Source organism: Polypterus senegalus, chromosome 6, assembly GCF_016835505.1.
Source record: "Polypterus senegalus isolate Bchr_013 chromosome 6, ASM1683550v1, whole genome shotgun sequence".
NCBI lineage: Eukaryota > Metazoa > Chordata > Cladistia > Polypteriformes > Polypteridae > Polypterus > Polypterus senegalus.
This window is the reverse complement of record NC_053159.1, coordinates 23,747,041-23,762,121: the sequence shown is the minus strand read 5'-3', so window position 1 is coordinate 23,762,121 and position 15,081 is coordinate 23,747,041. Positions and strand designations below refer to the sequence as shown.

The following is a 15,081-nucleotide window of genomic DNA, read 5'->3' as shown; positions in this document are numbered from 1 at the left end:
CATGGAGGGAACCATTTTTGGCTTCCAAAGGACCATCCACATGCAGGTTCTACAAAGAATCTGTAACAGGCTCCATAAATAACAATAACAGACTTGTGAAATGCCAGTGGATTTATGATTTTTATAGGACTCTTTCCGTATACAGAAACCCGGACCATGTTCAGGTTTTCTTGATCTGTTCATATCCTGGTGGCAGTCTACTAAATTTGAAAGTTTCGTGTTTTGCTTGCAGGGTGCGCTCCTAACAATGCAATTTCTTTAATGACACTTTACGGTTCTTTACTGGGTAGTGTGGTTCCTCAAAGAATCAATGGTAGCCCAAGCACCATTTCATTCTTGGGACGGGTTCTCTGCATGTGAAGTTGGTTCTGTGTGCTTTAAAAAACTTCCTAATATGTAGAAAAAAAAATAAAATCTGAAATCTTTAATGTATGGTAGGCTGCCTAGCAGGACTTAGCCTGGGTGACTGTGAGCAGCGAGAGACCTTTTAAGATGAGAAACCCATTGGTTGCTATCATCTCTTCATGGCTATTTACAGTATGGAGCCTGACTGTGTTTGAATGAAATAAATAAATGGTTCTTTCTGGAACCTTCATGTAGATGGTCCTTTGGAAACCAAAAATGGCTCCCCTGTGGCATTGCTTAATTTTTAAGAGTGTACCTGGTCTTTAGTGGACTGTGTGGTTCCTTGTTCCTTGTTTCAATTTCTGTTTCTGTGGACTGTGTGGTTCCTTGTTCCTTGTTTCTTGCCCAAACACCATTTCCTTCTTGGATGTATTCTTTGTGTGTGACATTAGTTCTGTGAAAACTTCCTACTATGTAGAAAAAATATAAAATCTGAAATATTTAATGTCTGGTAGGCCACCTAGCAGGACATAACAGATTCAGGAAACAGGGACTTAGCCTGGTTAATTGTGAGCAGCGAGAGACCTTTTAAGATGAGAAACCCATTGGCAGCTACCATCTCTTCTTGGCTATTTACAATATGGAGCCTGTCTGTGATCGAAAGAAATAAATAAATGGTTCTTTCTGGAACCTTCATGCAGATGGTCCTTTGGAAACCAAAAATGGCTCCCCTGTGGTATTGCTTCATTTTGAAGAGTGTACCTGGTCTTTAGTGGACTGTGTGGTTTCCTTGTAGAACCGTTTCTTGCCCAAGCACTGTTTCATTCTTGGGACGGGTTCTCTGCATGTGAAGTTGGTCCTTTGTGCTTTGAAAACCTTCCTAATATGTAGAAAAATAAATTCTGAAATCTTTAATGTATGGTAGGCTACCTAGCAGGACATAACAGATTCAGGAAACAGGGTCCTTTTAAGATGGTGTTTCACAAATCTGCTACCTACGGTATGGAGCCTCTCTGTGATCTAAATAAATAAATAAATAAATGGTTCTTTATGGAACGTTCATACGGATGGTTCTTTGGAAACCATAAGTGGCGCCCCTGTGGAATTGCTCTGGCGCCTTGATTTTTATGAGTGTACCTGGTCTTTAGTGGACTGTGTGGGTCCTCGTAGAACCGTTTCTTGCCAAAGCACCGTTTCCTTCTTGGACGCGTTCTTTGTGTGTAACGTTAGTTCTCTGTGCTTTGAAAAACTTCCTAATATATGGAAAGAAAAACCTGAAATCTTGAATATATAGCAGGACAGGGTCAGCCAAATCACGACCCACCAGAAGCCTTTCAAAGCCCAAAGAACCAATTTCACCTTCTCTTTGTCAATCACTGGTTCAACGAAGAACCACACAAACACCTCAACTTGATACGGCGAGGGGGTAAACTGAGCCAAATGTGCGTAGAAGGAGCGAGCCGAGGATTTCCGGCTGAACGCTACAAGGTGCCCCAGCAGGCTTCGGGTTCTGAGCTGCGTGACATCTTAACACAGAAACCACATGAAAAGGGCCTACATAAGAAAGACATTGCAGTTACCTTCATGAAAAGACGAGCTGACGTTTACTTTGAGAGGAATTAACCGGGTGAGTCAGTAAGGTAATGAGGCTGATTAATGTCACTACCCACTAAAGGGTCAAAAATAGATTTGTAGAAGTTAGTAAAACATGAAATAAGAAGCTTCTGCAAATCAATTAGTGCGATCACACGTATGTTGTTCATAGTAAAAAAAAAAATACAATAATGGTGGTCGGCTAAATAATTTTAGATGCATAAATAGATGTTTTAGGTGACAATATCAAGGACATGAATTAACGGGCAATGATAACCTCTAAAGTATTTGCTACCTCTCAACAACACGAGCGTGCATGGAAAAATAAAGTCAAATGGCACACACCACACCCTCTCAGGAAGGAAGGCGCCAGGGCATTCCTTTAGGGCACGGGTGTCAAACTCTGGTCCAGTGGCTGCCGGTTTTCATTCTAACCATCGTCTTCATTAGTGACCAGTTTTTGCTGCTAATTAACTTCTTTTGCTTTAGTTTGATTTTACTTGACTTAGACCCCTCAGTTATTTCCTTAATTAGCAGCCAAACAATGAGACACAAGACAAGCCACCACATAACCAGCTAACCTGTGCCCATCACATGAGGTTAATCTCTCAGTTCACCGTAACATTTTGACGGTGTTCTTAGAAGAAACAGAAAAATCAACAGTTTTGGAAATGTCTGCTGTGCCAGAATGAGAGCAGCAACAGGCCATGGAATTAAATAACGGGTTTAATTAACAGCAAGAAGAATCAGCTTCTCATTAAGAAACTGGTTGGAGTGAATTGGCTGGAGTTTGATGTTCCAATTTAGCTGGTCATCTGTTGGTTCGTCTCACGTCTCATTTCTGTTTGCCTCTCATTTAATGAAGAAAAGAATCAGTTGAGAGGACCGAATCCTTAAAAACAGGGCTATTAAAATGAAGGGAAAAGGAGTTAATTAGCCGTGAAACTGTCACTGATTAGGAAAAGGGTCTGAATGAAAACCTGTAGCCACTGAGGCCCACCAGGACCGGAGTCTGACACCCCTGCTTTAGGGTGATGCCACACAGGAGCCATGTTTGATACTCATCCACACAAAGAAACAGGCTCCATGAATAATCACGAAGAGATGATAACAGATTTGTGAATCCATCGCAGCTGTGAAGTTCAGGTTTTCATGATCTTTTGGTGTCCTGCTAACCCACCATCCATTGAAAGGTCCTGTTTGGTCAACATGGTGATCCACAAAAAAAAGAAACCCAATTCATTTCCTAAGAACTTTCCCCAGAATGAAATGGTTCTTTGTCAGGCAGTTGTTCTATGAAGAACCACACACCCCATTAAAGCAGCTGTGTGACCACACTCTTCAAATGCTGGCACTTCATGGTTCTTCACTGGGTTGTGTGGTTCTTCGTGGACCCATTGCTTGACCAAGCACCATTTCATTCTGGGAAGGGTTCTCTGCATGTGAAGTCAGTTCTTTGTGATTTGAAAAACGTCTTAATAGGAGGAAAAAAATCTTTAACGTATGGTAGGCTACCTATCAGGAACTTGGCGTGTGGCATTGTATGCAGTAGGAGTCTTTTAAAAATCAGGGGCCATTGGGATTTCACAGATCTGTCACCATCTCTTCATGGTTATTTAGTGTATGGAGCCAGTTATGGATTTCCATCCATTATCCAACCTACTATATCCTAACACAGGGTCACGGGGGTCTGCGGGAGCCAATCCCAGCCAGCACAGGGCACAAGGCAGGAACAAATCCCGGGCCGGGCACCAGCCCACTGCAGGGCATACACACACACACACACACACTAGGAACAATTTAGGATCGCCAATGCACCTAACCTGCATGTCTGTGGGAGGAAACCCACGCAGACACGGGGAGAACATGCAAACTCTACGGACCTGGAAGGCGAACCCAGGTCTCCTTACTGTGAGGCAGCAGTGCTATCCACAGCGCCACCCGGTTATGGATTTATTTATTTTAATTTTTTTTTTTTTGCATTTTATTAATTTTCTTAAAATCAAATAAAATTCCATACAAAAAGGCCAAGATTTATAAAACTAGGTTCGAAACAAATCAACCCCAACCCATGAGAAAGAGAGCTAGGCCAGCAGAGTAAAACCTTAAACTAGTCAAAATAAGTAAATAGATAAATTAATAAATGAATAAAAATAAATAGAATAAAAAAAGAGGGTAGAGAATCTGCTTCCTCAAGTAAAATGTCTGTTATGGATTTAAACAAATAAACGGTTCTTTCTGGAGCTAAAAATAATTTCCCTATGGTGCCATCCTGAAGAACCACCCTGGCATCTTACAATACAATACAAAATCACACAAGGAGTACCACAATGGGCTTAGCCTTCATTTTTAAGAGTTTTCAGCAGTTCGGTTGAACAGACCCCATTAGTGTTCTTTCGATCAGGCCAGTAGGTGAATCCATCCAGCCGTCCATTTTCTTAATCTGATTACCCAAAGGAGGGTTTGGGGGGCAGCTGGGGTCCATCCCAGTAATCATGTGGTGGCAGTCAGGAGCAACACCTGGACGGGATGCTAGTCCATCATAGGGTGAACACACACAGACATATACACACACAGTCACACTCACACATTCACTCACACACACACACTTGGGCCAATTTAATAACACCAGTAGTTTAACACTATGACGTGACGGGGCACATCTTTCTCATCATTTTAATGAGTGTGGCGGCCCCCCGGCTCCAGTCCAGATTAGTAAGGGTGAGGGGGCATCTGAAATATATGTGTGTGTGTGTATGTGTATGTGAGACTAGGGGGGTTCTTAGAGAGTATGGTAGGTGATAAACTCCCAAAACTCCCCAAACTAATAATGTTCTTGACAGCATTTTTGACCTGATATTTGGAGGGGGCTTAACCTGGCCCACCCGGAGCATAAGAAGCAATATTTTTTTGCACGCTACCTTCAAGGGATGGAGTGGTGGCTCTGAGGCTAGGGATCTGCACTGGCAATCAGAAGGTTGCCGGTTCTAATCCCGTAAAATGCCAAAAGGGTCTCTGCTCTGTTGGGCCCTTGAGCAAGGCCCTTAGCCTGCAATTGCTCTGTCCTGGGTATGACGGTAATCTGCTTCTGTCCCTGCATGTAGGCCCTCCAACCTGCAGGGAAAAACTTGGGGGTTGGTGGCAGAATTGGCCCTCCAGCCACCATAAAAAACCTCACACTATTCTACTCCATCTGAACTGGTGTGATGCTGAGGTGTCACCCATTGCATGGCTACACTCAGGTTGGTTTGCTGTGTGGTGGGTGCTGCAATGCACTCCTAACCTCTTCAAGCGATGTGACTGCTAAGATTATTGTAACATAGAGGGGCCTGCACTGCTAACTTCATAGCTGCTGAGAGGTTCAGATGACTGGAGAGTGGAGAGTGGAGTGGGCACCTTCTAACCCTACCAGCGTGGATTTACCTTCTTGTACCTTGGCATTTCAATGGCATACGTGTTAATGTGAGACTGTTCTCATCTGTGGTTGTGTTTATCAGGGGGCTTTGCCTAGAACTTCACTTTTAAAAAGTAACAGCTCTAGACTGTGTGGTTCTACATGAACTTATTTGGCTGACGCCTTTATCCAAGGTGACTTACAACATTTTATGACTTTTTTTTTTGGGGTTTTCCAATCAGAGCAGAAGCAGGTCAAGTGAGTTGCTTGTGGTCACACAGCATCAGTAGTGGGTTTTCAACCCACAACCTCAGGGTTTGTGATCCAAAGTGCCACCCTGGTGCTTGTTGCTCCATTTTATTCTAACAAGGGGTTTTTGCACAAGTAATGGGTCCTTTGGGCTTCGGGAAATGCCCTGAACATTTGGACAAAACAGAAACTTTTATTGTATAGGCAGGACTCTAACTGATCAAGAAAACCTGAACTTAGCTTGAGTTTCTGTAGGCAGCAACAGTTCTTTTAAAATCAGGCGCACAATATTATTTTTATTCATCTATTCATGGCTATTCAAGGGACCTGTTAAGCATCATAATAAATCAAAGTCATCTCTGGAACCTTCCTGTGGACGGGTCTTTTGGGAGCCAAAACTGCTTCTTCCCCTGTGGCATCCCTCTGAAGAACCACTCTGGCACCTTGAATGATAAGCGGTTGGCGTCCCGTCCGGAGCCTTGTACTTAGTGGTGCCAGGACAGGACCTGCCACTCTTCCACCCTGAAGTGGATGGCATGACTCAGTATTGCAGTGAAGAAAATTAAAAAAAAAAAACATTCATTGGACTAACCTCAAACTTTAAAAAAAAAAAACGACTTCCACGAGCATGACTTGAATAAAGGAGAGGTGGTAACTGGGAGTAAATACAAGTAAACTGTCTTAAGTGAAATCATTGAGAAGTAATCTAGTAGCAGGTGTGGTGTAGTGGTTAAGGCTCAAACCCTGAGGTTGTGGGTTCAAATCCTGTTAGTGACGCTGTGTGACCTCAAGCGAGTCACGTCACCTGCCTGTCCTCCAACTGGAAAACCAACATAAATGGAACCAACCGTATCATAAGTGTTGTAAGTCGCCTTGGATTAAGGCGTCAGCCACAAATAGATATACTGTATTTTACTGGGCTGTTTTTAAGTAAAAATGTTACATTTCAATTAATTTATTCTTTTCTGTTGAACTACAGTAAAGTACTTGCATCTGAATTAATTTGTTACGTTGAGGTTAATCATGAATATATTCAACACTCAAAAACAACATCTTTGGATTTCATTAATTTTCTCGTCAACCTATTCCACCCAGAATAATTAAGTAGATACAGTACTACTTTTCACTCAATATATGTATTTTAATGTAATAAAGCGAACTGGACCACATGTAGATAAATTGAATATGGCGCGGGTGTTTTTAATGCGGTGGCGTAGTGGATAGCACTGCTGCCTCTAAGTAAGGAGTCCCGGGTTCGCTTCCTGGGTCCTCCCTGCGTGGTGTTTGCATGTTCTGCCCGTGTCTGCATGGGTTACCTCCCACAGTCCAAAGACATGCTGGTTAGGCGCATTGTCCCATGTGTGTGCCCTGCAGTGTGCTGGCTGGGATTGGCTCCCGTGACCCTGTGTTAGGATAGGAAAATGACTGTTTTTAATACTCACATTATGTCAATGCTGGTCCATTTATCAGGAGTGCAGTGGTTCACGTACTGCCACATTAGGTAAACGCGTTACGTTTTGGCTGATTACATTTGTGCGTCTTCTTAACCTTAATAAGAATGTTGCATTTGAAACAGAGAAAAAGATGCTATTCTGATGTAGGGTGGGCATCGTGTATCAAAGAAGTATCATATATCGGCTGCCACAAACCCAAAAACCCCACCGCATTTCTCAAAGTCTTAGCAGACGTAGAACGGCGAGGAGATCCCTGGGAGTGTGCGGTCAACAAAAGGGGCGGGGCTTTATGCAAAACACGAGACTTTATGGAAATACAGGGGGTCCTCGGGTTACGACACAGTTCCGTTCCTACAACAGTGACAACAACAACATTTATTTATATAGCACATTTTCATACAAACAGTAGCTCAAAGTGCTTTACATAATAAAGAATAGAAAAATAAAAGACACAATTATAAAATAAAATAAATCAACATTATATAACATCAAATAAGAGTAAGGTCCAATGGCCAGGGGGGACAGAAAAAACAAAAAAAACTCCAGACGGCTGGAGAAAAAATAAAATCTGTAGGGATTCCAGACCATGAGACCACCCAGTCCCCTCTGGGCATTCTACCTAACATAAATGAAACAGTCCTCTTTGGATTTAGGGTTCTCACGGAAGGGCTTGATGATGATGATGATGGTCACTCAGACTTCTGCCTTTTAATCCATCATTCATTGTTGGAGCATCATGAAGCTTTGAGTAGGTGGAGGCGGCGCAGGCCACCACCACAAAGAAACTGGAAAAAGAAACAGAAAAAGAGAGTAGGGGTCAGTACGGATTTTAGAGCCACCATGAATAGTTGTTATGAGGAAATTGAACATACAAAGTATCAGGATTAAGTTAAATTGAAGTTATAAAAAGGCCATGTTAAAGTAATGTGTTTTCAGCAGTGTTTTAAAGTGCTCTACTGTATCAGCCTGGCGAATTCCTATTGGCAGGCTATTCCAGATTTTAGGTGCATAACAGCAGAAGGGCCTCACCACTTCTTTTAAGTTTTGTTCTTGGAATTCTAAGGAGACACTCATTTGAGGATCTGAGGTTACGATTTGGAATATAAGGTGTCAGACATTCCGATATATAAGATGGGGCGAGATTATTTAAGGCTTTATAAACCATAAGCAGAATTTTAAAGTCAATCCTGAATGACACAGGTAACCAGTGTAGTGACATTAAAACTGGAGAGATGTGCTCAGATTTTCTTTTCCTAGTTAGGATTCTAGCAGCTCCATTCTGCACTCGTTGCAAACGATTTGTCTTTTTTGGGTAGTCCTGAGAGGAGTGCGTTACAGTAATCTAGTCGACTGAAAACAAACGCGTGAACTAATTTCTCAGCATCTTTCAGTGATATAAGAGGTCTAACTTCACTTATGTTTCTTAGGTGAAAAAATGCTGTCCTAGTGATCTGATTAATATGCGATTTAAAATTTAGATTACAGTCAACAGTTACTCCTAAGCTTTTTACCTCCGTCTTGACTTTTAATCCTAATGTATCCAGTTTATTTCTAATAGCCTCATTGTATCCATTATTGCCAATGATGTAACCCGAATTTTGGTGTAAGTCGAAACACACTCTAGCCTAAGTCATTTACCTATCTTAACACATTTGCAAAATCATAATCTAGAACATAAAAACACAAAATCCAAGCCTGAGAAAAAAGAAAAGGACATAAATATAGGCTACTGTACTGTACACTGTACTGTAGTAACAGAAAGAATGAGTGCAAAAAAATGCTTACCTTTATTCCTACTAATGTCTCAATTTTTTAGTGGGAGTGAGTGTTGTAAACTCGAAACGTTGTATGTCGAAACGTTGTAACCCGAGGACCCCCTGTACAGGATAGCCGTGCGCATAAACCTTGATCAGTTTAAGTTACATCAACTTAATTTCACGGTAGAGAATGGAGATACCATGCTCTGATTATTAGAAAAGTGGAAATGTGGAGTATGATTAGCATAAAATAAGCGAGTAAAGACGGATTATGCTTCTGTTGAAAGAAAAGAATCTGATTGCTTTGTTTCAATAATACTTAATTGGTTTAGCGTGACATCAAACAGATTACAGCCAGTGTAACTAGATAAAGTTAAGCAATGCCAGCGAACAAAACTGTGTTAAGTAACATACATTTGATATACAAAGTGAACATTCGCTATAGTTCACTGTTTGAATTATGTGGAGCACAGTTGTGCGGCCGCTCAATCTTCATCACTCTTTCGCGGAATAACCTGCGGGGGGTCTCGGCAGCGGCCAGACCTCCTACATGACGCTTAGATAAATTGGACCACCTGTTTGTAAATGCTGCCGCTACATCTCGGTTATGAAACAACCCAAATGCATTTAATGTGCCCATGGAGACAGTCATGACACTTAACGGCACTTCCTAAATGTCAGCTGCATTAGTTTAAGTAACATAAACGCCCCGCTTCTGACTGCATTTGACAGTTAAGTCATTGAATTACGGTGACAGGCTTCCAAATGGGAAGAGATACAATACGAAGGTCAAATTGGGGCCGTTAAAATGAAAAATAACCCGTAAAGCTTTTCCTAGAATTCCTCTTTGCGATGCCCAGGTGCCTCCCTTTCGAGCGGTGGCACTTTAGTTGTCAGCGTGGAACTTACTGTCTATACATCTGTTAATAGCTTTGATTTAGTACATGTGATGTCACGGAATCAAAACGAGCAGATAAAAAAAAAAAAAAGTGGAATTTGTCATATTTATCAAAGGAGCTAATTTAGATGTCGTTGCTTATTTTCAAATACTTGTTTTACAACGATGGGGCGTCCCCTCTTTGTTTTTCCTCCATGTCTCGTCCTCACACACACTTTCGCCCTTCTCTGCCCTCCTGATTTTCCACTTTGTTTCTCTGTGTAGACGAAGCTCGTGGGGAAAATGAAACCCAAAGTGAACAGCAAGCCTTACAGAAGCGCGGGGATCAGATGCGTAAACGCTTCATAATGTGGCCGGAGAGAGGAACCGCGTGGCGCGCTCGTGTGCCTTTTCTTTATCATCCTGAAGAGGGCAGTAGAGCAGCGCCGTAATATTAAGGCTCTGGTCTTTTTTTCCATCCATCCATTATCCAACCCGCTATATCCTAACTAATAATAATAAATAATAATACATTTATTTAAATAGCGCCTTTCCCATGCTCAAGGCACTTACAGAATATAAGAAAGAACGGCAGGGTATACAGTATATAGCACTCTACAAACCAAATAAATAAATAAAGAAGATTAAGACAGTAAATTCAGAGAAAGCCTAACAGACAACATAACTGATGGTCTCGCACACACATACAGGTTACATGAGCATCTTGACAGAGAGGTAAACTGAGAGAAGGGTAATAAAGTCAAGTGGAGCTAAGAGCCTTCCTGAACAGATGAGTTTTGAGTTGTTCTTTAAAAGAATTCATGGAGTCAGCTGACCTGATTAATTTCGGTAGGTCATTCCAGAGTCTGGGCGCTATACAGCTGAAGGCCCTGCTGTCACCCATGGAGTGTAGATTAGTGTGGGCACAACAAGATTGCCAGAATCAAAGGACCTTAGTGGGCAGGCAGGCACATAGTGATGGAGAAGGTCACTGATGTGGTTTGGCGTGAGGTTATTTAAGGCTTTGTAGGTTATTAGTAGGATTTTATATTCGATTCTGTAAGACACAGGGAGCCAGTGAAGACGGAGCAGGATGGGTGTGATGTGTTCGTTGCTGCTGGTTCGAGTGAGGACTCTTGCAGCTGAGTTTTGAATAAGCTGGAGATGTAGTATAAGATTAGAAGGGGCACCTGCCAGCAGCGAGTTACAATAATCGATGTGGGATGTGATAAAAGCAGGGACAAGTTTCTCAGCATTAGAAAAGGAGAGGAAGGAGCGAACACAGGATATGTTACAAAGGTCAAAGTAAGAAAGTTTCTTAATGTGATTTATGTGGGCGAAATAAGAGAGGGAGGAATCAAAAATGACACCAAGATTCTTTGCAGTAGAGGGAGGTCTGATGAGATCACCGCCAAGATGGACTGGGAAGGAGCTCATTTTATTAAGTTGCATTTTAGTCCAAATTTGCAGGAGTTCAGTTTTGTTGTAATTTAATTTTAAAGAGTTTTGCTCCATCCAGGTTTTAATTTCACTAAGGCAGGATGTGAGCTGAGAAAGCTCTGATGAAGTTCCACTTTTAACATTGAAGTAGAGTTGAGTATCATCTGCATAAAAATGATAACCCAGTCCATAGCTATGAATAATATGGCCAAGGGGAAGCATATAAATACAGAAGAGAAGACTACAGGGTCATGGGGGTCTGCTGGAGCCAATCCCAGCCAACACAGGCCGCAAGGCAGGAAACAAACTGGCAGGGCGCCAGCCCACACAGGGCACACACACACATTAGGGACAATTTAGAATCACCTAACCTGCATGTCTTTGGACTGTGGGAGGAAACCGGAGCACCCAGACACAGGGAGGACATGCAAACTCCACGCAGGGAGGACCCGGGAAGTGAACCCAGGTCTCCTTACTGCATAGCAGCAGCGCTACTCACTGTGCCACCATGCTGCTCATCTTCTTTTTTTCTTAAGCTTAACATTTTCAATTATATGCTCTTCCTTCAGGTCAAAAATTACAACGGGGCGCCTGCGTGGAGTGTGACATTGGCACATATCAGGACGAAGAAGGGAGGAAGCTGTCATGCCAAAAGTGCCTGACCTGCGAAACCAGTAAGACCATTTCTACCATTTTTTCGTGTCCAGTACGAAATGTCCTGTCAGATTTATTAACAAATATCGTCGTTGAAGTTGCCTAGTAAGGAGAAAATTAAATAGATAAATACTGGTAACATTAAATAGAGAGCATCACTGCGGCCGGGCTTACAGCCACCTGTGTGGAGTTTGTTCCCCCTGTATCTGTGTGGGATTTCTCCAGGTGGTCTGATTTCCTCCCACAGTCCAAAGACAGGCAGGTGAGGAGGACTGGCACTGCTAAATTGGCCCCTGATATGTGTGTGTTCACCCTGAGATGGACTGGCATCTTCTCCAGGGTTTTTTCCTGCTGATTTCTGGGATAGACTCAGGACCCTGCTCTGGAAAAGTAGGTTTCAGTAAATACATTAAAACAAAATATGTGAGCATGAATGACTAAATGTGCCAAGTGTCAAGCATGCAACATGAAATACAGCTGGAAATGAAAACTACCAGTTGAGAGGGTGGACTGTAACAGAAACTGGATTTGAATTAGTAGAGGGGACACACACAGTCACAGCTTTGCATATTCCTACATGACCCACAGCCATCTTAACGTATGGGCACAATGGGCACTGGCCATGGGGGCTCCAGGAGCATAGGAGCCCACAATGCTTTCTGATGCCTATGGACGTTTCTGTTTTGATATAAAAACGGGGGCCTCAGTGCACGCCTTTGCCTGGGGGGGGCCTATGATGCTTTTAAGATGGCCCTGCTATGAGTCACAGGATTCCCAGGCCAAGTAAAGCTGCGTCCGTGGTGGGCACGAGTGCAAGAGCAAGTTGGCCAAAATGACTGCTCAACGTTCAAGAAGCCCTGAATTCATCATTAGGAGTCTAGAATGTGATGTGTGGTGTCATCTTATAAGTGGAGCGCTTGAAGGCCAAAGATTTATGCGCATTTTACCAACAATTCACCAATCAAGACGCAGTACTCTCTAGAGCCCGCCCTCTCGACTTAGACGGGTGAAAATGACAGTTTTTATTTCAAACTGTGTTTCAGTGAAGAAATAATTGAATAAATACATAAAGAAATGCTATGAGATATTTAATCAATTACATTCACATACTTTTTATTTATTAATTTATTGTCACATTTATATACTTTATTATATACATATTTACTTAGTTTTGTCCAAAACGTTCCTCCAGAGTGTGGACTTCCTCTGATGGTAGCCTTATCGTCTTGCCGGACTTGGCTAAAGTTTAATCATTATTTTTTGGAGCGTTTTTTTGCTTACAGTCCCATGCCGAGTTGTCATTCTGTGTTGATTTGCCCCCAGGGATGGATGGACCTCCTGACCAGGGCAGTGCTCACTGTGACCGTGTCCAGGAGGTACCAGGATGAAATAAATGACATTGCGCACACATGCCTCTTCTTTTATCTCTTTGGTGGTATCTTCAAAGTTTTCACTTCTTAGTGTCTTTAAATTGAAAAGAAAGAGAGTGACCAGCAACCCCCATGGCGACCGATGAGTGTTCTCATAAAAAACTGGCGAACTGAAAAGTGAACTTTCGCACTCTCTTTTGTCCTTTTATTCAAGAAACTGGAAGCGAACAAGTGGAGTCGTGCACCAAAACGTCCAACACAAAGTGTAGCTGCCCAGAGCACTTTGAGTGCTCACGGAACTTCTGTGACGAGTGCTACTGCCCCGTGGGACGGGGGCTAAACAAAAAAGGTACTGTTTGGGGATTCTACAACAATTGGTTGGGGTGGCTTTGAGATTTTGTACACATTTCTTCTCATCGTCTTCCTCCTACAGAATGTCATCCCTGTCCAGATGGCTACTTTTCTTCCGCAGTGAATTCTCCATGCCAAAAGTGGACCAAGTAAGTAAACAATCAACTGTTATCCTCTGTTTGTCTGTCTTTTAGCAAAATATAAATGTGAACTGATTGTCACCAGCTCGGACTGAGCAATTCGTCTGCTGCTGAAGTGACAACTCATCGATCTCATGCACAACAGGTCAAGGTAACACTACATGACCGCAACACAGGCGACAACTCCACAGAACTCAAGGAGCTCCAAATCCTCCACTTTATACCTACCTACTTTATCAATGCACTGTGGCATAGACTATACGTAATGCCCACCAAACCCACAGTGGAAGCCAAAAAAAAGAAAGACGATGCAAACTTTAACATTATATATTATATCCATACAGCAGAGTTACACTGAACTTTGTAATAATAAATATGCTCAGTTAAAGAAAGCTATCTGGCTAGCAAGGAAGTTGCCTGAGGACCAGCACTGCTCTCCACAGCGAGAGAGACACTCGTGATTGGTCAGATCTTGTTTGTTTTGTGTAGGACTGATGTGATTGGTGATTAACGATGAGCCAAACGATTGGTTTCACAAAACATTTCAAGAAACAAATTTCCTGTCACCACAAGTGGAATTTGTGCCATTAGAGCGTATATTTCCATTTCATCTGCAGCCTTTTTTCCTCCATGTGCAAAAGCCAAGGACAGTTAATTATGATGCAGATTGCAGACAGATGGGGAGATCAAATATCTGAAAGCAGTTCAGTATGTGACTGCTGGCGATGGGCTTATGGAGTTGGAGAAACTGAGCACAGATGATGATACTAAATGAGTGATGTGAGGCAGAAGTGATGGGAGGCAGTGAGGCACTGAGGTTAAGGCTTTGGGTTCAAATCCTGCTGCTGACTATGTGTGGTGTGAATGCCACACGGGTTGGATGGGCATCCCGACCAGAGAAAGGGATGGTTCCTTACCCAGAAGGGAGGTTCTGAACAGTCAAATGGGCATCCCAACCAAGAGAAAGGAAGGAGCCAGACCCTGGAGTGACGGTCGGTAGAGATGGATGGACAACCCACCAGAAGTGGAAGATATTGCTGGGGACTTTTAATTCCCCCAGAACAGGATATGGCAGCAACCATTCGTATAGGCACCCATTTGGGAACCAGTAGGGAAATGCTGGGAGGTGAAGTCCAGCAAAATAGCCCTGCTGGGGACCATGGGTGCCACAAAGGGGTGCTGTCTGGAGATGCACTCCCTAAAATGGGACTTCCGTATGACCCGGAAATACTTCCATCGGGAAGTGGCCCTGGCACCGGAAGTACTCCTGGGTCCTTAATGATAGGGACCACACTCCCTTGTCCTGGTGAGTCGGAGCTGGGAGGACATAGAGCTACACTCAACTGGAGGAGGGCAGTGCGGTGATGGTGGAGAGTGCTGTGGAAGGAGAAGAGAGTATTGTGGAGAGAGAGAAACCTGTGCATGTGGAATTTGGTTAATAAATCATCCTTTATTTG

At 42.8% G+C, this 15,081-nt stretch overlaps 1 protein-coding gene across 2 annotated transcripts in view; it reads left to right on the top strand.

Annotated features, from left to right (window-relative positions):
* LOC120530873 (tumor necrosis factor receptor superfamily member 4-like) overlaps positions 1-15,081 on the top strand; it is a 33,308-nt gene that overhangs the window by 4,506 nt on the left and 13,721 nt on the right. For both annotated transcript variants that reach the window (XM_039755593.1, XM_039755594.1), the window contains exons 2-4: positions 11,679-11,783; positions 13,348-13,482; positions 13,567-13,633. In XM_039755593.1, coding sequence (XP_039611527.1) covers positions 11,679-11,783; positions 13,348-13,482; positions 13,567-13,633 — 307 coding nt within the window. The remainder of the gene's footprint in view (positions 1-11,678; positions 11,784-13,347; positions 13,483-13,566; positions 13,634-15,081) is intronic.